Below are 24017 nucleotides of genomic sequence, written 5' to 3'. Positions count from 1 at the left end.
GCTCACATCCACCTAATGCGAACATTTAAATTCCACCTTGAAATGAATATTCACAATACCTCTTCAGCTTTCAAGGCGACTCCAATTGAATCATTGACATAAGATAAGGACACTTCCATATTGTATAGGGACAACTCAGGATAAACGAATGACTCCCCATTAGAGTATATCACTTCAACTAGTTCAACTTCATACTTCTTCCCATAGTATGCTGAGAAGATTGTCACCTAAAGGAAAACACTTGCCCGCATGAGTCCTCTATACAGAAGGATGAGTGTAGAGAAAACGACAAACAATTGAGTATGCTCACCATTGTATTTAGAACTATCTTATAGCCTTTGTTAAGTCCGTCGCAGTAGATTTAATGAGAACATTTTTTGTCTTTAAAGTTATTGCCGAATGTGCACCATTGATAATTGGCGGCAGGGACAGGACAATTCTGCATGGAGTTAAAAATTAGCCTTTTCAGTGATAAGAAACTTAGTCAACTGTATCATTTCAGTCAATGTAGATGTTCGCTAATCAATCAGACTATACATGACAAATATCTATCAAATTGTTGATTGCAAGACACCCAAAAAGTGGATGAAGCATCACTTTGCCCACATTGTTTGGCTATGACAGCTAAATAGTCTCTACAATTTGTTCACATTGAGCATATTCAATGGGAGCCAAAATTGTGAAGCCATTGGCAACAGTGTAATTTATCCGCAACTGGAGTAACCAAATATCATTGAACCTGAATGAGCTAGATTAGAACCCCATGTGCAAAAAAATTCGAAACCAATCTTTTTAAAAAGCTGACCCTTCAAACAGGATAAACAACTTAATGGTCAACCATAATTGGTTGTTACATAATTAATACATTACCAATAAACATCAGTCCACATCTAATCAAGAATTTATGAAGCAATCGACTATATCATTTCTGATTATTTAGGATGTCAGAAAAAGAAAATATCATCCATTGTTGTCAAGCAAGGTCCTAGCCTAAAATAAGGGACATGTTACATAAAAAGTTAGGGATGAATCCTTTAGCAAGAATTTTTTTTAACCTTTTCTTTAAATGAACCCAAATAGACTAGATGTCGCATTTGGTCGTCAAGCGATTAAGTATTCTGCAAGATTTATTGCCAAGTTAATAGGTAAGAGCAAATAAAAGCTACAGAAATTAGCAACAACAGGATGGATAAATACCTGCGTTGCAGGTCTCAATATAAGAACACTCCTTCCATAACGATCATGAAAACTTGCTTTGTATACTTTTCTAGTTTCACCTTCGATAGCAACTTCTTCCCGTTTTAGTAAGCATCACATTGTCAAACGGAAGCATTATTCAGCGTCCCAATAAGTACTATTGCATGTCTAACACAACCTGCTCATTAGCCATATTGTCAACTAAAACGGTCAAAATGATGATTTTGGAAATAGCACGAGTGAAAAAATATACCGGGACACTTATTGTCCCTTGAACAAATTCAAAGTTGTACCAGTCCACCCATTGATCACCTCTAATTTAAAGTTCCTATTACTTTGCAATAACTCATGTAGTTGTGAATTATAGTTTAAGCTAGTCTCAATCGAGTGATCAAAACGACTTCACTCGGATCCCACCCAAACCACAAAACGGCCCCGCTCGCACGGTGACTAAAATGGGCCGACGGCCCATAGAGCCACGTGCTCCCTTCCTCGTTTCCATCTGTCCGAGGCCCTGCGTCTACGATCCGGCTCGCTTCGCTTTCGATTTCGCTCTGCAAAAACCTCTCGCGAAGAATCTCCAAAGCGAATCCGCAAATTCGCTTCCCCGCTTCCGCTCGAGGTACGCCAATCTAGCGATCGTTGTTGACGTGAAATTGTTAGCGTCGATTGAGGAATCGTCTCACGCGGGAATCCTTCCGTGCCGTAGGCGTGCCTTGTTGTTCGGGGGCCGTTTCGGCGACGGACGGAGTGCTGGGGATGGTTGGAGATGGGTCGAGAAGGGAGCGTGGTGCCGGCGGACCCGCAGCAGCAGCAGCAGGCGGCGAAGAAGAAGGGCCAGCCGTCGCGGAGCTGGATCCTCCTCGACACGGCGGGGCGGGGGACGGTGCTCAACGTCGACAAGTACGCCATCATGCACCGCGTGCAGATCCACGCGCGGGACCTCCGCATCCTCGACCCGCTCTTGTCCTACCCCTCCGCCATCCTCGGCCGTGAGAGGGCCATCGTCGTCAATTTGGAGGTCTCTCCTTTTCCTTTTTGGTCTCTTTCTCTCTCCTTTCTTCTTGAAGTGCCTTCAATTGTTGGTGCTGACTTTCGTTTTTTCTTTTTGCAGCATATCAAGGCAATTATCACTGCCGAAGAGGTTAGTGCGTAGCGGCTTGTGTCTTTCTTAGCGGTTACTGTATGTTTATTGAGCAGAGCGGTACTTGCGTGATGTCTGAAAGCCCTGTGTATCGTCACTCACGTTTTGGAATTGGTTTAGCGTATGACGTTTTCCTATTTCTTTGACTAATTCAGTTGAGTTTTTCCTTCTTGCATTTGATGAAGTATTTCTTTTATTGCGATGAGTTCTAGTACCATTGACTGGAATTCTGAGGTTGCTAAATGTTTAGTCGCCGGGCCTTAATTAGGCGAGCACTGATTTTCTCCCTGGTTCAGCATAACTTGTCTTTCAGTTGCAAGCTCGAATGGCAACTGTTCAATACAGTGAAAGCCTTCAATTCTGAAATCATGATATGCCTTTTCCTTTTATTTCCAGCCAATTATGACTGAACAGAGCTTTCTCGTTATCCTCAAGTCTTTAGATGTTTCCTCTTTCCTGTTAAGCTACGCAGACCTTTTGCATGAGCAGGTGTCTCTGTTTTTTATGTGAGACTACTTAACAAGCTAGGTACTTATATTCATGCTTTTTCCCATAGATAAATTACAACATTTCTTATGACATACTTAAATGGTTGTGCAAGAATGGAATTTGATGTCTTCTAGTGGGAAATTACTTTCTCCCTTATTTAAGAACTAAGTTAGTTCCGGGTCTGATTATTTTCATGTTTTACATCATAAGTAGCGATGGCACTTGCATTATTGGCTTGTAGGTGTTGCTTCGAGACCCATCAGATATAAATGTCATACCAGTTGTTGAGGAGCTCCAACGGCGATTAGCTGTAAATGCCATATGCCAGGGTCAAGATGATGCAGAGGAGTACTCTCATGTACAGAATGATGTTGAAGCTGATGAAGATGATGGTATGGGGTGTGTTTGAGTTGGCTCTTTCAAATTGGATTTGTTTTAAGCGGACCATCTTTTGATAGTTGTAATATGATGCAATGCAGAGTCTCCATTTGAATTTCGTGCCTTGGAGGTAGCTTTGGAAGCAATTTGTAGCTTTCTTGCAGCACGTACTACTGAATTGGAGACTGCTGCTTATCCTGCTTTAGATGAGCTCACCTCAAAAGTAGGTAGATTCTCTTCCTTATCTCACTGGGAAATAAATAAACCAAAAATAAAAATGCTAGGTTCTTTAATTGTTTTTGTTGCTTCTCCTTCTAAAGGAGTGATATGCAGCTGAATACTGTCATTTGCAGTTCTTAGTGTAATTAATACTATTGTTTGTGTGGAAATAGGTTTTGTTTTACTGATTGAAATGTTCTTGCAGTGTAGCTTTCATTTGTTGAATTCCAGGCATATCTACTTCCCTCTAAGGATTTTATGCCCGAGTGATTGGTGAACTCTTGAAGACTGGTCCATTTGGTTTTGCATGCTTGATGTGATGTTATGCATGATCAGCTGAATTTTGTTAGTTGTTGTTGTACTTGTGTTGATTGATCGAGATATGCAAATTTTTTTTTGGGCTTTTGCCTCTTTTGCTTAACACTGATTTTTGTACTAATTGAGTCATTACTGTTTATGCTTGGAATTCTACAACAATGTCTCGATGCTGGCTGGTCGATCATGCTTCTATGCTCAATCTCAGTTTGAAATGTTTCTCTTAAATTTGCATGTCTGCTGTCTGTGGTCTTTGTAGATTAGCAGCCGTAACTTGGATAGGGTTCGTAAATTGAAGAGTGCGATGACAAGGCTAACAGCAAGGGTGCAAAAGGTATTGTGAGTCACTTTTTGCCCTGCAAAATTATATAACTTCTGGGTCATTGCTGAAATCGAAATGGTTTACCTTGCCATTATCTATCATGTTTTCGACTGAGTATGATATCTTCGCGAGTAACATAAATTTTGAGTTGTCCTTGTCTTTCTTGATTCTATGTACTCATGCAACTTTAAGGGCTTGGTCTAGATTGACTGACAATCCTATGCATGATAAAATGTTTGTATCTTCAAATTGAGTATTTAGATGAGCTTGTATGAAAAGTTAGTACTTGATTAATATATAAATAATCGAGATAGATTTTATTGTCTTCATCAAATGGTGTCTGACTGAACACTGCACTCTCTCTCTCTCGCTCTATTTAGAGGAATATCGTTGAACAGAACCTATTGTTGATATTCTCAATCATTATGGACTTTTCTGTCACTATACACGGGTGTCTTCCTCAGCGTTCCTTTGACGTGTAGGAGGGTAACATCTTGAAAGGTATTTATGGTACATTGCAGGTAAGGGATGAGCTTGAGCAACTACTAGATGATGATGATGATATGGCTGACTTGTATTTGTCAAGAAAACAAGTTGGTGCATCTTCCCCTATAAGTGGTTCAGGAGCCCAAAATTGGTTTCCTGCTTCCCCTACCATTGGCTCAAAAATATCTCGAGCCAGTAGGGCGAGTGTGGCAACAGTTCGTGGAGATGAAGATGATGTTGAGGAGTTGGAAATGTTACTTGAGGTTTTGAGCTATTTCCTGTTGATATTTTTGTGGATGGTTTTTTTAAGTTGTGTTGTTTCTTGAATAGGCATCAATTTTTTTTTTCAGGCTTACTTTATGCAAATTGATGGCACATTGAACAAGCTGACAACAGTAAGTACTTGCATTACATAGGGAATTATCTGCATGATCCTTTAGTTGCTGTAGAATTTGCCTGCATTTATCTGTTGTAAAATCTTGGGTAGAGTGCGTCCATTGATACTTTAGATAGGTAATGAATTTCAGTGATGCTTGTCCTAGAGACAATTGTCATTTTTTTTGGCATCATTGTGATACATGATTATATTAGGAATGATGATTGAGGGACTCTCTTGTTAGTATTTACACTCTCATGTGAGTTGGGATGGCTAAATGAAATTCGTCTAATTACTATATTTGAGCTTATGAATCCATTAAAAAATTTCTCTTTGCCAAGGAGAGACTATAGGTTTTCTACATCAGTACGGGGTCAATAATTAACAGTTGTCATGGTGTTGGGAGAATGAAATTTGTGATGCGTTGTTGTAATTGAAGTTGAAAATATCCTGTACTAAATAAAAATCAATCTCTTCATAATGATTTGCTTTTCTGTTTACCAGGGTAGCAGATAAATTATAGATGTTTTGATTTTGTGTTAATTTCACGCCATTAAGGTAGTTGGAAATTTTGAACTGATTAATTCATTATGTGCTCTAGTCAAATAGTTATTCAGATTTTCATTTTGCTTGCTCAAGATTGTTTGTGATGCATGACTAAAATGATTGTACTTTTGAGAGTTTGATTTTCTGTATAATGTCCATTTTTCGAAAAATTTGATTTGCCTAAGTTGCTCATGTGCAGCTTCGGGAATATATCGATGACACTGAGGACTACATTAACATCCAGGTAACTTGATTGATTAAGTTAGTTGTATAGCATGTTTCTATAAAGAGAATCAAGTAGATAAAAAGGGGAAAAGCAAAAGTTTTGCATGGAGTCAAGTCAATGTTTTCTTTTTCCTAAAATTCTAAGTACTTTCTCTTTCCTCAGCTTGATAATCACCGGAATCAGCTGATTCAGGTGCCTCTCTCTCTCTCTCTCTCTGTTGTTGTGTGCGTTCATGTTCTCAATTGTTTCTTTTTTAAATGTGTACCCAAGTAGTTCGCCTCTTCATTTAGTTGCTAATGTCCGGAGTCGTTGAATTGATTTATTCAATGTTCTTTGACTCCTCTCTGTCTATGGTTGCAGCTAGAGCTCTTCCTGAGTTCAGGAACTGTTTCTTTGTCCATCTATTCTTTGGTTGCTGCCATTTTCGGCATGAACATACCTTATGATTGGAACAATAACCATGGCTACATGTTCAAATGGGTAGGCCTGAACCTTCAATTAATAACTTCGTCGTCTCATCTCCTTCTTGACTTCTCTTTTCGATTTTACTTTTCCTTAAAAAAGAAAACTGTACCCTAATGCTGGCAGGTTGTGATCGTGACTGGAACCGCTTGCGCATTCTTATTCATCGTTGTAATTGCATATGCTCGTCATAAGGGATTAGTTGGATCTTGACTTTCCCTTTGGGACGACTAAAGGGCAGGGCCATGAGGATGGAGTTTGTTTTGATTCGGATAGCCAAAAACTGTAATACTGGTGTGGCTGAGGTTGTTGGTGCGCCCTCTCATTTCCCATTTGAATCTTCAAACCATGCAAGGAAAAATACCTCAGGACAGTATTCATTAGCAGCAATTGTGGATAAAGCTTATAGGGAACCATTTTTCTCCTCTTATTTACACAAATTTTCCTGATTTCACACAGGATAATTGGGTGTACCACAGATCTTGTTACACACGATACTTGTAACTAACCTTCGAATAATTGGTATTTACATAGTACGCAATTCTTGGTAGATTCCTATGGTGTTCTCTTTTGGATACATATGTGTATTGAAGTGAAATTGTAATTTCATTATGCATGATGTACTCTTATTGCTATCACAATAAATTGGCTTAAACTGAAGTTCTAGTTTGTACAAAAGTTCAATGGAATTTAGTTTCTTCCTTCTATGTCTATCTTAGCCGGTTTCCTCAAAGTCTCAGGTTTTAGAAAAATCGATCTTGTACAATCTGACACGAGTTCTGAGAAATGTAAGCAAAAGTGTTTCTGGGATGTTGGTGGGGTAAAAATCTTTGCAGTTCGGCTTTTCTGTAAAATGTGCATTTCTTTTTCTCCGGGGTTGTTTTCACTAAAAAGGAAGATTGAAGATGCAGTTCAACACACTGAGAAGATGGCTCCTACTGCACTGCAAATCGAAGAAGCTAAATGGATTAAGCTTGATGGACTGATTCGAGATTACAACCTTTGGGATGATCCTGCTAAATCCTATGATGTTCTTGTGAAGTTGGCAGACATCACCAGAGCAGTCGATGCCCGAGGGATATAATTTACAAGGTGGTGTGGAATGCCATATCCATCTCATAGAATAAGCTTTTCCACCCAGTAGGTGTGGATTAAGTTGGGCAATTGTTGGGTCATTGGTTTGCCCATTATCTGTGCTGAAGCCTGAAAGCATGTGCACATACTTGTCTTGACTCTTCTTCCAAGATTAACTTGATTCTTAATGTGTCAATTACTGTCATATCTAGTTTAATTGTATCAATTAAAGGAAGTGCAGTTGCTGGGCTTTCGTTGACTTTTATCTGCTGAAATTTGCAGGCGGAAGAAGCAAAGCTGATAACTCAACTGGTGGAGATGGATGCTATTAATTACGCTCTTTTTGAGCAGGCATACACTTCGTCTTTGGATATGAGTAAGTTTTTGGACCGTTATGAGATGTTAAAGCTTCTTAAGGGACCATATGATGTGGATGGAGTGTCGATGGTCATCAAAGCTGAATCCAATGGCAATTACCGTGAGGTTTGATAATCTAACTTCATTCCTAGAATAATTATGCATGTGCAAAGAGATGATGTTTATATCACACTCTTCCGTTGTAATATACATTGATGTAGGATGGATGCACAGTCTCTGGTTCCTGCTTCTTTATAATACTTACGCCAAAATATAGGAGTTTCAAAGAACTTGAGAATGAAAAAACTGCATAAATATGTACATATAAGGGTGGGACATTATTAGTGGAATCTTGCTAGTATATATGTATGCTTGTGGACATCACCATTTCAGTTACTTCTTATCTATGAGTCTCTTTGCTTGATGACTTAGATGTCTTGAAAATCAATTGTGGGATTTCTCCAGGGTTAAATAGATATTTAATTTATTGTCTAGTATCCTTCTTCCTGTGGGAGGTATTTTGCATGTTCCTCCCCTGAATTCCAACTCAGAAGTAAACATTGAGTGATAATGTGGTGGCTATCAAAAGAATAATGAGAAAAAAGAAAAGTGAGAATTTGATCAGTATGGATAGTGGTGCGATATTATTCTCCACTATGAGGATACTTCTGTTATGAGGATACTTCATTTTGACATCAGTATGAACTAGGACAGGGAATGATAAGTTGCCAATCTATTTGCATATGACAGATGAAATCCTGGAAAATAGTGGACTGTAATATGCATCTATAATGGGGATATATTCCTTTTCCATTAGCTAATTCGATGAAGTTCACTCAGTTTTGTTGACCCAAGAAAAGAAGAATCTTTTGGGCTTATGCCTCTGCTGGTTCCAATCTCTCTGTCTCTCATGCATTTGCTAATCCAGTTATGGGCTGAAAAACTACTGAGAATGTACCAAAAATGGGCTGAGAAGCAAGGTTATTGAGGGAGGATTGTAGAGAAGCGTCGGGCAACAAATGGTGGAATCACTTCTGCAACGGTTGAATTTGAATTTGATTATGCATATGGTTTTCTTCAGGGGGAGAGGGGTGTTCATCGAATGATAAGTGGTTCAGAAACTGGATCAACAATTGATGAGGTAGGTTTACAATTATCATTTTTGTTTTGATGAAACATTGACTTTCGTATATTGCTATTGGTTTTTGACTTCTTTTTACCAATGAGCTCTGAATGATTTATTTCTTCTCTTTCCGGAGATTTCAGAAGGCAAAAGTGGCATCTGGTTAGTGCATCATTAATATCAAGAAACAATTTAAAGTGTATTAAAGACATGACCAACATGTAAATGACCACCCGCAAGGAAAAACACATTGGAATTGGAAGGTTGATTGTTTCTGTGGCTCTTTCTTGAAATCAAAGCAGCTAAATATGAACTCGTACTCATGGCACCTTATTGTACATATTTGGGTAAATTCTTTCTTGATCTTATATTAATTACACACTTAGATATTTGTGTGGCACCTAGATGTATACATGTACCATAGAGTCTAACATTGGCTAAAAAATATAAGATATGCAACTTCAAATGGCGTGTGGATTAATTTTGCACATGAGCTTAAGGTTGATTTAGTTCACTCAAAAACATAGCCAAGGGAATTGTTGCATTTCATGGGATCCTACCATTCAAGTTGTTTCTTTTTATAGTATATCTGCTTCTTATACAAGTGAATTGAAGGTCCAGACAAGCCTTTTCTGTGTAATGTGTTTCTGTTCTGCTACGTTCTGCTACATCATTGGCCCCTAAATTCCTGTCAGTTCCTCATTTTAGTACTCAAAATTTGCAGGTTAGCCTAGCAGCTGTCGATATAATTCCTCTGTTCCGTGGTTCAGCCCCTGACCTAAAAATTAGTGAGGAGGATTTGCTAATCTTGTGCCTATTGTCATCGCCTGAAGTAAAAGTCATTGAAGGCCGGTCTGGAGTTGTTATTCAGCATGTTCTTACTGGTTTTGTCGTCCAATCTTCGGGTAATGAGTTGTCTATTCCCTTATTTGTTAGGGTTGACCTTCCAACTCAAATTTGTCTACCAATGGTTTCCGCAATCCGGTTTTGACTTTACAAAGAAGCAAATGCCTGTTCCTCAACACACGTTCATGATTGCCTGTCTAGTACGACATTTTGTGATTGCGAAATAAGCTCTCAAAATTTTTATCCCAGGTGAAAGGAGCATTTTTGCAAATAAGATTAAGGCCCTCAACCCGTTGAAGGATAAGCTTCTTGTCGCAGCCAGCGATGTAGGAGTTCCAGGCATAAATGGCTTCAAGAAAGAAAATGTGTTCGACATATGGCGAGACGAGGTCCGAAGATACGTTCTTTACCCTCGCAAGCATGTGAAAGATGTAAGAAGTGGTGTTGAAATGCCTGGCCAGTATTCTGTTTTGGGCGGTAATATAGAACCTCTGATTAGAGCCCATATCCAGACGAGACTCTCAAATGAAATGCCTCCATAGTAAAGCAGTTTTTCCCAATTTCGCTATATTAATTTATTTCTCTGCGTTGGTTCTTCATCCCTAAGTTTTAGCCCTTGAAGTTTATTTTTTTGTTAAAAACAAGATAATCGTTCCTTTGTCATACATGTATCTACGCCTGAAATATATTTTGTTGACAAAACCATAAGTTGGGAAAAAAGAAAGTGACCCTTCGGTAGGCATTTTGACTGGAGGCACCGAGAGATTTTAGCTAAAAAATTGGAGGTAATCGATCAAATTCCCATCACACGAGTAAGTGACCCTTCGGTAGGCATTTTGACTGGAGGCACCGAGAGATTTTAGCTAAAAAATTGAAGGTAATCCGATCAAATCCCCATCACACGCGTGTAAACTACTCGAGATCAGGACAATTGTCACGACCTAGGCATATGAAGTTACCAGTTTGTCCAGGTAGTGGAGCTTCTTTGCTGGTTCACGATCTTTAGTAATTCTAACCGTCGGCAATAAGTAATTCTAATTCCACCAAACATTGCTCAAAGTTCGATGAGTATGTATAAGACATGCATTCACAGAATTCGAAATGACGTAATTAAGTTTACATGTCGATATCCCAATGTTTGATCTGGTGTGAGGAACAGGCGTGCCAATTAAACGCACGTGGTAGATTCGTTTCTCGATGTTACTGTTCCCTTCGAGCTTTGGCCTCGTCTTCTCACTTGCTTTATGAAGTCAGTGGGCATGATAAGTTCACGTTATGAGCATGAATAACTAAGAAAGAAGCAATAATAAGCAGCTCAGGATTTATGAAGAAGCAATTGCAGTTCATTGATATAGATAAAAGTTTAAAGATGGCAAAAACATGTGGATGGACGATGATAATAATTAGCAGTTCAGGCTTTATCCTGGCCTTTGTGAAGTTTGCTGGGACTTCCTGGTATAACCAACATAACAATTCCAAGCAAATTTCCCTTATCATGCAAAGACAAATTCTAGGAGCCTTCGTAGTTGTCAAGGAATCAAAGCAAACAGTAATACACTTGAGCAGCTGGAGGATTCCATAAATAAATGAAACTCGCTAATTACATTTGTCTAAAACATTGCCAACATTTTCGCACCTAATTATGGGAACATCATCATCTTCGGCATTAGAATGTATGTTCAAAAACTTGCACAGATTTTTTCAAAAGTGATCTCAATGTTCCATCATAACTCTTCCTCCAAAAGATGCCATGTAAAATAATCTAGAAAAACCCAGATCACTCCACAGGGCCCAGATAAAGTAAATACAGTCAGCCCCCTCATCTCGTCCTTCTTTTCTTTGCCCCCTTTGCTAAGCAAATTTCATCAAAAAAACTTTCCCTTGCTAGTGGCTTCAACATGAATGACAATGACAATAAAAGCTCAATACTTTTCAGCAAACAGCATCTAGGATGATGCTGCCGGACTACCTTTGCAGGATCCATTCACCAAAATCCCAAAAGAGATGACAGAACTAAAGCTTGAGAATCAGGCCAATAGGACTATGATCACTACTGGTGATATAAGGAAGGATGTACGAGTCATGAACTTTGTCTGCTATAGATTCTGAAACAAGAAAATAATCGAGCCACCACCCTGTAGATTGCAAGAGGATAGTTAACAGGTGAGAATACCTATTTCCATATGCTCTATCTGATAAGACAACGATATGCATAATGACTCAATAAAAAGCAAAAGCTTGTCATTGCTCATATTATCACCATTACAGGAGAGAAGTGTAACATTAGATATATAATGTTCCATCAAGTAGATCTATGTATACCTTTATTTGTCTTCCTCCCACCATGCCGATAACCCCAATAAGTATAACCAACAGCATGAGGATACTGTCTTCTAAAGGTATCAACAAAGCCCCTCGAGAGGAAGTTGGTCTCAAAAGATTCCCTTTCTTCAATTGAAAATCCAGCACTTCTTTTATTTCCCTGGAGTCTCATGACAATCAGATTAATGACAGAAATAAGAAACATTAGACGTATTGAGAACTTCTGTTTCGGGATGCCAAACAGCCTGAATTGTGATTTTTATCAACCCCCAAACACAAAACCCCAAACACCCCCTTCCCTTCTCCCCCAACAAAAACCCAAAACAAAATTCAGTTGTATGGAGGAAATGCCTGATTATAGTCCTCTTCTCTGTTTTTTCCCCTCCTTTTAAGTGGGGTGGGGGGCATATGGTGTGGCCAGGACATTGTCCTGTGACAGTTAAAAAGCTCATGCAAATTATTAATGCACCTAGTCAATAAAAGGCAGAAAAGATACATTGACTGTTTCCCTTACCGCAGGATCATAAATGTCTATTTCCTGATGGGCACAATTCAGATCGCCAGTCAAAATCACGGGCTTCGACTTTTCAAGTTCCTGTATTGCCCACAGCAAGCGCAAATTTGAGTAAGAGATGAAACAATATTGCAAAAGAATAAAAATAGTAGTCTATTGGAAAACCTTTATAGGTTGTAGAATTGATCCATGATATGGTGAATAATGACTCCAGAACAAAAGTCTAAATAGCTTTATCAAAAAACAAAAGGGCTACATAGTGCTGAACATACTTTATGTAGTTACCAAGAGATGGATCCCACTGTGAAATCCTATACGTCTGACATAAATAAGCAACAGAATTAATGAATCATACTTGAAAGTGTGTAACAGAGTAAACCGAGGAAATAGATTGATACCAGTCTTCTCAGGCCGTCACTGGAATTAGGAATGTAACCGCTCAAGACATAGAACGAATCAAGCTCTGCAATGACAAGCCGTCCCTCAGAATCATGATCTGATATGCCCAAGCCATATGTAAGTGAAAGGGGCTTTATCTGCACAAAAAAAAACTAGTAATAACCTCAACAATAATAATCCAAAAAAGCCAAATGTAGGAGAAAACCAGAAGGCACGGTATCCACCTAACACAAATTAATATAGAGAAAAGGTAGTACGTTTGCGTTTCTGACATACAAAGTGCAACTCATGTCAATTTTATTATTCATCCAACATCACTTGAGATGCTAATTATATCTCATAAGTAACTTAACTGATCATTGGCTGTGATCTTTATTTAAGATGAGAAGCATTTCATTCGAATAGACACAAAGCAAATGGACTAACCCTACTACAAGCATATTATTGTATCAATTAACTAGATTAAAACATCAGAATGTCTATACAGACTCCAACATTCTCGGTCAAAATATGACAATTCATTTGGGGTCAAATGCACTCGCTGTAACAAATCAGAATGCCTCTGAACTACAACAGTAGGTAGGGAGCCAGTCCTTCAATCCAGTCGTTCCATGTACTCTTCCCACATGCTTTACAATAACAATTTACAAGCCTCAGAAACAACCATAGAAAGACAAAAAAGGACTTACAGGTTTCATTATCATTTTGAGAAAAAGCGTGATGTAATAAATTTTATTTTCATAAACAAATTGCTCCTTGTTGAAGGCGAATTCTCAAGACCTCATGGTTTTCCATTAGTAATATTCACTTCCCGCTCAATAATCTCACTGTAACGACTATCGCATGCTTGCAACTAAAACAATTCATCCTCACCTCAATGTAGCTCTCAATTCGTGAAATGTCATTGCCTCAATTTTGGCCAGGTCATTATTAGGCAACACGACTTCATCAATGCTTGCACCAGAATTTTTTTGCAGAAAAAATGAATGCTAAATGGTCAAGTCCCCAAAACACAGGTGGAACGATAGGTTCGATTAAAAGACAATACCTTGACATGACTTTTGGTAGAACTAGGAACTGAAACTACCGATCCTTTCGATTTCTTCCCTTTCTTGTCCTCAAAAGTCGCCGCCGACTCAGGTGTCAACAAATTCGACACGCCCCTTTCGGACACCATTTCGCTCGCTCCGAGCAAGACGATAGAACGACCAACCCAGAATCTTGGAGCAGCCGTGAAGCTACAACGTGCGGAAAAGTTAACAACATTTTAAGGAACCAAAGCAAGGCTTAGCATCACAGAGCGAAACCCAGGATTTGAAACTGCCGTCGCATTGTCGCTTAGCAGTCGCTTTTGCTGAAGGACCGACTGAAGTGAAAAGGTAGTCATCTGGAAAGAAAAACTATAAAATTCACGCAAAAATGAGAGGTACCCGGACGAACCTCAAAGAAGGGGTGGCGAAACCCCTGAACCCTACTCGAAATACTTGCCTCATGGATGAAAGAATGCACAGAGAGACACACTCAGAGAGAGAGAGATGTAGTACGGTGTTGCTACGCAAGGAAGAAGAGAGGCAGCACGAGGGAAGAATCACCAAAAGCGTGGACTTTCAAGCTCATCAAGATCTCCTCCTCCTCCTGCTTCTTCTTCTTCCTGACGACGGTCTCTGCCTTCTCGAAGTCTTGAAGTGGCGGCTCCTCAGCTTAGGAACTCGTGGCTTCTTCTTCTGATGAGGTCGCTGCTGCTGTACGGAGCTTGGATCGTTACATGATGCGAGACTACGAAAAGCGGAGAGGCTAGCATGCAGGAGGGAGAAGCCGGCCCTCTGGGACCATGCATTCAAAATAGGTTCGAATTCGCGGGCCCCATAGATTTTATGGGGAATATAAGACTTCTCATGCCGGACATCTTTGGTCTCGCAAAGCAAAGCGAAACACAGGGCAAGAGTAAGCGGCAACCCACTGCTTCGGAGGGAGAAAGGGAGGAAATCATAACCGCGTGCCACTGCTTCTCGCGTTTTCTGTTCGAGACTACGAAAAGCGGAGGCGATCTGGAGAGTTCCCGCTCTCCACCACGTCCGAGGAGTATATATACCCTCTCCCTCACATTTCCTCGCCGGCGGCGGAGGAGCAGACTCATCGTCAGATTTCTCCCGATCACAATCACTCATGGCGGATGAATATTTCAGAGAAAAACGAGGGCGAAGAAGGCAGAGGAAATTTGAGGAAGAGGGTATATATACTCCTCGGACGTGGTGGAGGGTGGGAACTCTCCAGATCGCCTCCACCTCTCGTAGTCTCGAACAGAAAACTCGAGAAGCAGTGGCACGCGATTATGGTTTCCTCCCTCTCTCCCTCCGAACTCTGCAGTGGGTTGCCGCTTACTCTTGCCCTGTGTTTCGCTTTGCTTTGCAAGACCAAAGATGTCCGGCAGCGAGAAGTCTTATATTCCCCATAAAATCTATGGGGCCCGCGAATTCAAACCTATTTTGAATGCATGGTCCCAGAAGGCCGGCTTCTCCCTCCTGCATGCTAGCCTCTACGCTTGCTTTATTATATTCACTCTCCTCTGCAGAGCCTTTCCTCGCGATTTCCTGAAACACGTAAGGAGCGCCCAAATGTACACAGTTGCTTACCGGCACTTAGAGCCGGTGCATGCAGTAATCGAAACCGACCAAGTTTAGCCGCACATTCTCCTGGCCTGGACAGAAGCATTTCGACATCCTTGAATCCGAGTCGCATGGAGCTCAAGTGCTTGATCGCTTTTAGGTAGTCCCTGATCTCGAGCGAATCAGAAAACAAACACTGCTCGACGTGCTAAACAACCGACATGGCTCGCTTGGTCATCTCGAGGTGCCGCTTCACGTGAAAGTCCCCCCATCCCTGCTTCCACCTAACAAAGTGCCCAAACCTACCATTATAAGAATTTCTGCCTCCTCGCCAACAATTGTACAATCATCAAAATGAGCAATTTTCATCATCAAAAGATCAACACAAACCCAAACCCCTAGCCCAATGTTGAAAGAGAAGATTACCTCTAAAATAAGCAATTTTCGTATGCTTGGGAAAGGTAGTCACATCCAAAAGAAGAAAATCACAACGTGAATTGCAGGTCTCCCTCACTTGCATGGATCAAAGGCACAGAGTGATATTCTACAGAAGCAGCGACACCGATGGAGCCGGGCAATTCAACATGATCGTCAACAAGTACATCAAGGGAAAGCAACCCCCTGACCCGTGCAATGTGGCCACCAACTTTGCCGGTGGACGCCGTGGGGTCAAACTCTAGCCACCCAAGCTCGGTGTATCGCGAAGTGATTAAGTACGCCGTTGGACCGCTGTACTACACATTCCATGTCTTGTAACATCCGAACAAGTGCTGCTGCATCATCTATCTTAATATGCCTGAAAGCTAGTGGCACTTCTTTCTCGTTCATTTTCCTTCTCCCCCTCCATTAACGCGCCGCGCGGGTCATCGTCTCTACAATCCAGGAGCACGAAATCCGCGCCCCTGAGCTCGCTGGACGAAAGGGTCCTTGGCCTGCCCACCACGGACTTGACCCGCCGGCCGTGAGCCCCAGCGCGTCCCCGGAGGCTCTCGACTCGTCCGGCCTCGGCGAGACATGGACGACCTGCCTGCCCGCCTGGTGCGCGGCCGTGCGAGCGCCAGCTCCATGGAGGTATCCTTGGCAGCAGCAGCGGCTTGGTGGGACGAGTGACGGAGCAGCGTACGACGGAGCGCCGGAGAAGGAACGCCGAAGCAGCAACAACTAGTAAAGGAGTAACAAATGGGAGCGAAAGCAGACATTCAAAATTTGAAAGCCCTTCGATCGCTTGAGAGAGGAATGACTTTTCTTCTCCAAAGGAAAAAACGAAGAAGAGGAGAGAGAATGTATTAAATGCGGGCAGACTCTGGGAGAGAGAGCGCGCGCAGAGGCAACTCGACCAGCCTTTCAACACTCACTCGATCGTAGAGAGACTTCTAGAAAGACGCGTTGGATTTGTATTCAAGATGATTTACAAGGAGGGGAAGACCCCTTTATATATAAGTACAAAGCAAATCGTATCCGTAAATCTCACTTAGATCTAACGGTGGAAATTGCATCTCCTCAACTATCAGTTACCCGCACTTATTATATAAGGGTACAATTACTTTACCGCCCGCTTCCAGAAGTATTCTAGAAGACTCGAGAAAACCCTAGTAGACGGGATAAGTCAAGGGTCGGATGTGTCACGCCCGTCCCGTAGGAACCTCTTGGACATGCTTTATTTTAGGCCATGACACTAGCATGAGAGAGAAAGAAGATTACTTTTCTTTTTTACAAAAAATTTTGACCAGCCGGCCCCACAACTCCACGTGGGTCCACATGGCGTTTCTTGATTGATTCGGTATCTGACGGGTGCTCAAATCACCTAATATTTTTTCGTGAATACTTAGTTTTCGTATTAATTTATCTGAGTCCTAATCATTAATTACACATCACGTGCCATTGATAAAGGAGCATGCAAATTATAATTATTTGTATCTAGCAATTAAGGAATGTTCATAGAAAGGTACAAGGTATACACACACGGCATGCTCATTAAGCATAGCTTATGACACACGACGCTAAAAATATATATATATATATATATATATATATATATATATATATATATATATATATATTTTAATGGACGTCAAAAGCAATTAAATGTAGGTACATGGGAAGCACGAAAGAGAGAGGACTCCATAAAGGGCACAAGAGGAAGGAAAACAAGATTTAACCTTATATTACCAATAACATCTTTGGCATTTACTCTGACCTACCAAAAAGGGATTGATTCCAATAATCAATCTCTACCCTTGTCGATCGAGAGAGAGAGAGAGAGAGAGGAATTTCTGATTTCGCCAAGGGCCAAACAGCAAGATATAGCTACGAACCGACTTCAAGCAGCGTCGAGAAGAGATCATATAGGTTTTGATGAACAGGGTTTGATGGAGGATGGATCGAGGCCTCATATAAAGCGGGGACCAATGGTCTAACAAGCATAACCATCAAAAGTGGAAGAAGGAAAGGAGAAGCGGAAGAGAAGACCCCATTCAATTCCAAAGTCCAACCTTGCAAGTTTTCTTAACTCTATACCCTCTTAGGTGGGCGCTCCATCTCTCTCTCTCTCTCTCGCTGTTGTTTCATATCTGCTCATTTACGGCAATCTAATTATGTACTTCCTTCCATTTCCCCCCTTTGTAGAGCAAAGTTTCTGAAGCAGCTCAGAACTGACTATATTTCCCCGGAAAGCCACTTACTCCTTTTGCCAAAAGAAGCTTTTCACACAAACGCTTAGTTTATATTACTTTGAGTGCCGTGTCCTAGAGAGACGATGGCAAAGAGCAACATGCATGTGGAGCAAGATCCTGAAGCCTTTCGAAGCGGTGGCGTTCAGAAGAACCTGGATGACGACGGCAGAGTCAAAAGAGCCGGTAGGAACTGAATCTTAATGAATTTGTGTTGCTTGTTTTCTTGCGTACGAATCGCTCCTTAGCCCTCTGATGCATTTGAATCTGGTTTGACGTGAGCTTTGACAGTTTTCATGACGATGGCTCCGACTCTTTTAACATCGTTCTTCTTGCACGCAATCAATTTCTCTTCTGGGTTTTCTTGTTCCTTTTTTGTGAAGGCACGGTGGTCACGGCCAGCGCGCATATAATAACGGCCGTGATCGGGTCCGGGGTGCTGTCTTTGGCATGGGCCATCGCCCAGTCCTCGCAGCCTTCTTCTTCATCACCTACTTCTCCTCCACCCTCCTCGCGGATTGCTACCGGTCGCCGGACCCCATCACTGGGGAGAGGAACTACACTTACATGGACGTGGTGAGAGCCCACTTAGGTAAGTAGAGAAGTTGGTAAAATCCTTTCTTTCCATCTTCTTCTCCTTCTTTTTAACAATTAGATTTTCGGAAATTAGTAATGCATTTCCAAAAAAGAAGATGAACGTGTTGGATTGTGGATTTTCCCAAGAGATTGGTCAATTACGAGTATCATTTGGTCATTTCCTAAAGAAACCCCACTTTTCCATGAGATAGAGACCCCCATGTTGAATTCAGTTTTCTAAAATGATTCAAAAGGGTTTCATTAAATTCGCCAATTGAACGAACCAATGACTGACATCCCCCCTTTTTTGGTTATTTTTCCTTATAATTAATTAGCTTTCTTTCAAATATTTTTATTCTAGGAGGTCGAAAGGTTCAGCTATGTGGATTGGCTCAATATGGGAACCTCGTCGGCATCACAATTGGCTACACCATCACAGCATCTATCAGCATGGTGTAAGTATATAAATGGGGCTCGATTTATTATTTATACCAAAGGATATTTTTTCTGTCTCTATTTTTCCAAAAATATAATGAATTTTCCGCTCTGAAGAAGTCGAACGGGAGAATTACCAAAAAAGTTATAAACCTATTGCAATTATGCCAATTCAGTCCTAAACTTTTTCTTTTTTTTGCCAATTTAGTCTTAAACCTTTTATAATTGTGCCAATTCAGTCTTTTCGGCCAAAATTGGCCAGCCGATGCTGACGTGGACGCCGGCCGAAGACAACTAGCCGGCGAACAATTTTTTAATAATTTTTCGAATCTTTTCGAATCTTTTATATATATATATAATTTTTTTTTTTTTTTTTTACCTTCTTCTTCCTTCCGGGCCGGCCGAGGTGAGGGTCGGGTGACCGACCGGCCAGCAGCAAGGTGAGTCTCGGCCTCACCCAACCATGGCGAGGTCGAGCCTTGCCTTTGCCAGTGGCAGGCGAGGATGGCAAGGCCGTTGTTGCCCAGCCATGGTGAGGACGAGCCTCGCCAAATCCGGCAACGGCGACCTCGCCAGCCACCGGCAAGACCGTAACCAGATCCGGCGAGGCTTGACCTCACCATGGCCGGGCGAGGCCGAGCCTCGCCTTGGCTAGGCGACGGCAGCCTCGCCGTCGTTGGGTGAGGCTCGCCTTCGCCGGTGGCCGGCGGGGTGAGCCTCGCCGGTGGCCGGCGAGGTCAACCTCGCCGGCCCTCGCCTTGGCCGACGCTAGAGCAAGAAGAAGGTAAAAATAAATAAATAAATAAAATTGAAAAAAAATTAAAAAATTGTTCGCCGGCCAGCTGTCTCGGTTGGCGACCACGTCACCCCGCCGGCCAATTTTGGCCGAAGGACTGAATTGGCACAATTATAAAAGATTTAGGACTAAATTGGGAAAAAAAAAAAAAGAAAGATTTAAGACTAAATTGGCACAATTGCAATAGGTTTAGGACTTTTTTGGTAATTCTCCCGAAGTCGAACTACTTCCACAAAAATGGGCACAAAGTGAAGTCGGTGGGCGAAACATCGAACTATCCGTTCATGATCATATTCGCATGCATCCAAATCGTGCTCAGCCAAATCCCGGACTTCCACAAGCTTTCTTGGCTCTCCATCGTTGCCGCCGTCATGTCCTTCGCTTACGCCTCTATTGGCGTCGGACTCTCCATCGCCAAAGTTGCAGGTAAAGAGATCTTCTTCTTTCCTCTTCTTTTGGTACACAAGGAAAACAATCGCCGGAAGAGACTATATATTTCCTTGACATGAAGTTAGATTGATTAGTCCGGCAGACCTAGGCACCGCCGACATCTCTTTTCTCTGCTTGGTTGACAGATCTGAGGAACGCATTGGTTTTGCATTTTGGGAAGTTCGCGCTATTGATGCATCTGGTGATTGGTTGAGTCTATGGAGCTAGATTGAGTTTAGGTAGCAGTATATATGTCATAGTTATATTATCTAGCGTATTACGTGATACACACTACGAAGAAACAATCACAATGCGTGAGCTCTTGTGTAAATCTGATTTGCTATTATGGCTGATTGAGTTATGTACTGGGACCTAAAAAATAATCCTACTTACATTTATTGGCGTTTTAAACATGAACTTCAACATGCAGGTATTTTCTCAGCCCATCTTCGGATTCATCGAGAGCTGGTGCTCCAAGCGCTGGCCTAACAACACTCTCATAACAAGGGAAATTCCGGTCGACATCCCAGGCTACGGCATCTACCACATCAATCTCTTCAGGCTAATATGGAGGACCGTGTATGTCATCGTGACCGCCGTCATAGCCATGATATTGCCCTTCTTCAATGACTTCCTGGGACTGATCGGAGCTGCCTCGTTTTGGCCATTGACCATGTACTTCCCGGTGGAGATGTACATCGCAAGGACGAACATGCGCAAGTTTTTCTTCACGTGGACGTGGCTGAAAATACTGAGCTGGGCTTGTCTGGTTGTATCGCTCGTCGCGGCAGCTGGTTCGGTCCAGGGACTGATCCAAAGTCTCAAGACATACAAGCCCTTCAAGACACAATAAATGTAGCTCCAAATGAGGGCTAAGTTGTTGAGAATAAACATTTTCATATAAGGACCGGGAAGATAGATTATGCTAGCGAGGTTAATTTACTTGCTAAGGATTTGCAAACATTCTCTCTCTCTCTCTCTCTCTCTCTCTAATGAGGGCAAAGCTCTAGAGGTACACTGTTACTCTCCTAATAAATGTTGATCCTGTCTGATCTCCTATCAACAAAGAAAATAAACCTCTTGGTGGCCTATCTAATGCTAAAGTGTCATTTACATTAGATGATTAAAGTATTGAATTTGCTAGTCAATTTGCATGTAAGTGTCCTTCCCTAAAAGTATGTATGATGTTGACCTGTTGGAGATAATCTAACAATTACCCAATCTAAGTAAGGAGAATGCTGCCATAATAAAGAGAGGGAGTATATTTCTTAAAAGAGAATTTGCCGCTTGGGAGCTCAACTTCACAATAAGTTCGCAAATGTCCAATGAGATGGCCATTTTGAGAACCAAATATATGCCCCAAAGTTCTTCCCATATGCCTACTTCTTGCATTAATTACAAAAATACTCTACAATAGTATGCATTTCCCATATCACCCTTAGAAATATTCTAGATTACACTAGAAATTGATTTCAACAATGGTCAGGAAATAGGAGTTTAAGGACACCAGAGATGAAAACATGTTACCACGATTCAAGCATCCGCTTTTTGGTTCCATCAATTTTCTTCAAGACCACATCACATAAATTGACTTTATGTACAAAAGAAATTTTCGTTGATAAAATACATTATTGCAAGAGAAGGCCTCTCTCTCTCTCTCTCAATTTTTTTTTTCCTTTTTTTCTCTTGCTAAATCTTTTTTTTTTTAAGAGAAGGAATTCTTTTGACACTTGGAGACTGGGTTCGATAATGGTTTTTATTTTCTTTTTCAAGTTTGTAAAATGATTTTGTGAAATAAGAAAGATTTAACTTGCTAGAGACTATGGAGTTTCTAATAAAAGTTTGAAAAGTGTGGAAATTTAATAATCATAATTCGAAGGGTTAGAGATTAGGTAAACTTATGAACTACATTTTAATTTCTCATTATGATAAAAATCCTAGATGGTGTAAACAAGTAAACAAGCAAAGTTGTATGACACGAAACGAGCAGATGGCACACATAAGCAGCTCTTCATCAACTTTTGCAGAATCATCCTCATTAGTTGTCCCTTTCTCCATTTGCTCCATAACTTTCTTGTGCTTTTGCCCCAACAATTCACGTAGAATCTGCAATTGCATCTTTACTTTAGTTATTTCCTGAAATCCTAACTCAAATATGTTTCCACTATTATCTACAGCTCAAAATTCCATTTGCCTAATAGCTTAGGCGACCATTCTCTAGATAGAGATAACACATAAATTTCAAAATTAGTTAAAATGTCCGTATAAATCTAATTAATTTTTTCGACAGAGGTAGAAATTTTTTTTTCTTGATACTATTTGGAAAGAAAACATGTAATATAGGTTCTATGAAGTTCTTTAGTTAAAATTTTCTAACGGCAGATGAACTTAGCTTCGAATAAAATATTTGTCGAATAGAGGAAGGAGTTTGTATTAAATGACTAGTAAACCAAACACCCGTGCGAGTGAGCAATTAGAAGACGAAGACAAAGGCGATGGAAAAGCTTAACAAGTTGAAATCTAGAGGAAAAAAAGAAAAGAAAAAAAGAATACCTAAAGAAAATTTTCGAGTCATATTACCTGCCTATACCCAAACGTTGGACTTAGTCACCTAACACTTGAGATTTTACAACTATGCTTGCACTCCGGCGAACTTTTGTATTAGTAAAGTCCAAAAGACAGGAAGGGCGGATTGCAATTAATATCTTCTAACATTAAATAGGTAGATAGAAGCATAATAATCAATAGAAACCATTTTTTTTTTTTCTAGTTTGGCATGTTATTCCAAGCTTTGGAAATCGAAAAAGTGAGTACAGTATTCAAATAAAAAATGGTAATGAAGATTGATTAAAGAGATTAAAAAAAAAAAAAAACACAAACTGTTTGAACACAAGCATGGGATTATATGTTTGCATGAAATAGAAGATGAACTCTAGTGGTGCGTGTTTAGAGTTTCTCACAGAAAAATTTTGGTAAGTGAAATGTCGACGATAATATAGCAGATGTTTTCTTTTTTGTCGAAACACCTGAAATTTAGGGTCTGTTTATTTCGCGGAAAATGACTTTCGGGAAAATGTTTTCGGATTTTCCGGTGTTCGTTTCACGGAAAATGAACTAGTCAAGGAAAATGTTTTCCATCATTGAAAAAACAACCTTTAAAGTGAGGAAAACGTTTTCCATGACTTCTTCCCTCTTACTTCTTTTTATTAATACATTTTCGTTTTATTTTTATGCTTTATTTTTCTTTTTTCTTAAATTGAGTTTTTAATTTCTTTTATTTTATTTTCTTTTTTTCCTTTTCATCTTCTTCTTTGGCGGTGCCGGCGATCGGCCACGGCGGCGTTCGGTGACCTCGCCGGTCTCGCCCCGGCCGGCGAGGCTCGCTTAGCCCGTCGGCAAAGCCGAGATCGGGCCTCACCAAATCGGGTGAGGCGGAGCTCGCGGCTCGTCGGATTTGGCGAGCTAGGCGGGGCTCGGGCGAGATCGGTCGAGCCTTGAGCTCGTCGGATCGGCCACGAGGTCTTGGTCGGCGCGGGCGGCCGGCCATCGTCGAAGCGAGGAAGGAGGCGTCGGCGGCGGAAGGAGGAGGAAGGAGGAAGGAAAATAAAAAGAAAAAAAGAAAAGAAAAAGAAAAGAAAAAGAAAAGAAAAAGAAAAAGAAAAAGAAAAAGAAAAAAGAAAAGAAAGAAAAAATAATAAGAATAAAATAAAA

At 40.8% G+C, this 24017-nt stretch overlaps 3 protein-coding genes, 1 long non-coding RNA gene and 1 pseudogene across 6 annotated transcripts; 3 read left to right on the top strand and 2 right to left on the bottom strand.

The window, feature by feature from the left end:
* The first annotated feature begins 1729 nt into the window (after positions 1-1729).
* LOC104449218 (magnesium transporter MRS2-I) lies at positions 1730-6714 on the top strand. Of its 2 annotated transcripts, XM_039315799.1 has the most exons (12): positions 1730-1819; positions 1907-2218; positions 2312-2341; positions 3072-3222; positions 3310-3431; positions 4002-4076; positions 4586-4813; positions 4901-4945; positions 5672-5716; positions 5861-5890; positions 6059-6178; positions 6287-6714. In XM_039315799.1, exons 2-12 carry the CDS (start codon positions 1967-1969, stop codon positions 6371-6373), a joined length of 1185 nt encoding a protein of 394 aa, XP_039171733.1. In that variant the 5' UTR covers positions 1730-1819; positions 1907-1966; the 3' UTR covers positions 6374-6714. The 2 variants fall into 2 exon arrangements, with proteins under 2 accessions (XP_039171733.1, XP_039171734.1); XM_039315800.1 differs by lacking the exon at positions 5861-5890 and having other exon boundaries at positions 1799-2218.
* A 1009-nt stretch (positions 6715-7723) lies between these two features.
* Positions 7724-10159, top strand: LOC120294893 (peptide chain release factor PrfB3, chloroplastic-like). The gene is made up of 3 exons (XM_039315801.1): positions 7724-8732; positions 9439-9619; positions 9810-10159. The coding sequence occupies exons 1-3, from the start codon at positions 8694-8696 to the stop codon at positions 10100-10102; spliced, it is 513 nt and encodes a 170-aa protein (XP_039171735.1). The 5' UTR covers positions 7724-8693; the 3' UTR covers positions 10103-10159.
* Positions 10160-11056: 897 nt separating this feature from the next.
* LOC120294791 (DNA-(apurinic or apyrimidinic site) endonuclease, chloroplastic-like) lies at positions 11057-12137 on the bottom strand. The gene is made up of 2 exons (XM_039315301.1): positions 11883-12137; positions 11057-11695 (listed from the first exon to the last, which is right to left on the bottom strand). Exons 1-2 carry the CDS (start codon positions 12085-12087, stop codon positions 11574-11576), a joined length of 327 nt encoding a protein of 108 aa, XP_039171235.1. The 5' UTR covers positions 12088-12137; the 3' UTR covers positions 11057-11573.
* Positions 12138-12232: 95 nt separating this feature from the next.
* LOC108960673 lies at positions 12233-14682 on the bottom strand. Of its 2 annotated transcripts, none has more exons than XR_005552091.1 (5): positions 13669-14682; positions 12795-13424; positions 12562-12715; positions 12397-12477; positions 12233-12312 (listed from the first exon to the last, which is right to left on the bottom strand). It is a non-coding gene; the product is annotated as an uncharacterized LOC108960673 (long non-coding RNA). The 2 variants fall into 2 exon arrangements; XR_005552092.1 differs by having other exon boundaries at positions 12669-12715.
* Positions 14683-18153: 3471 nt separating this feature from the next.
* LOC104451816 lies at positions 18154-21159 on the top strand (annotated as a pseudogene).
* The last annotated feature ends 2858 nt before the right edge of the window (positions 21160-24017 follow it).

Source organism: Eucalyptus grandis, chromosome 6, assembly GCF_016545825.1.
Source record: "Eucalyptus grandis isolate ANBG69807.140 chromosome 6, ASM1654582v1, whole genome shotgun sequence".
NCBI lineage: Eukaryota > Viridiplantae > Streptophyta > Magnoliopsida > Myrtales > Myrtaceae > Eucalyptus > Eucalyptus grandis.
The sequence above is the reverse complement of the archived record's forward strand: the minus strand, read 5'-3'. Positions and strand labels throughout refer to the sequence as shown.

Excerpts from the sequence above, each read along its gene's own strand:
- LOC120294791 (XM_039315301.1), bottom strand. The coding sequence starts at position 12,087 with ATGTTTCTTATTTCTGTCATTAATCTGATTGTCATGAGACTCCAGGGA. Across the intron at positions 11,696-11,882 it reads TGGGAGGAAGACAAATAAAG|GGTGGTGGCTCGATTATTTT; the intron begins GTATACATAGAT and ends TGCAATCTACAG.
- LOC104449218 (XM_039315799.1), top strand. The coding sequence starts at position 1,967 with ATGGGTCGAGAAGGGAGCGTGGTGCCGGCGGACCCGCAGCAGCAGCAG. Across the intron at positions 4,077-4,585 it reads TAACAGCAAGGGTGCAAAAG|GTAAGGGATGAGCTTGAGCA; the intron begins GTATTGTGAGTC and ends GGTACATTGCAG. Across the intron at positions 6,179-6,286 it reads ATGGCTACATGTTCAAATGG|GTTGTGATCGTGACTGGAAC; the intron begins GTAGGCCTGAAC and ends TAATGCTGGCAG.
- LOC120294893 (XM_039315801.1), top strand. The coding sequence starts at position 8,694 with ATGATAAGTGGTTCAGAAACTGGATCAACAATTGATGAG. Across the intron at positions 8,733-9,438 it reads CTGGATCAACAATTGATGAG|GTTAGCCTAGCAGCTGTCGA; the intron begins GTAGGTTTACAA and ends CAAAATTTGCAG. Across the intron at positions 9,620-9,809 it reads TTTTGTCGTCCAATCTTCGG|GTGAAAGGAGCATTTTTGCA; the intron begins GTAATGAGTTGT and ends TTTTTATCCCAG.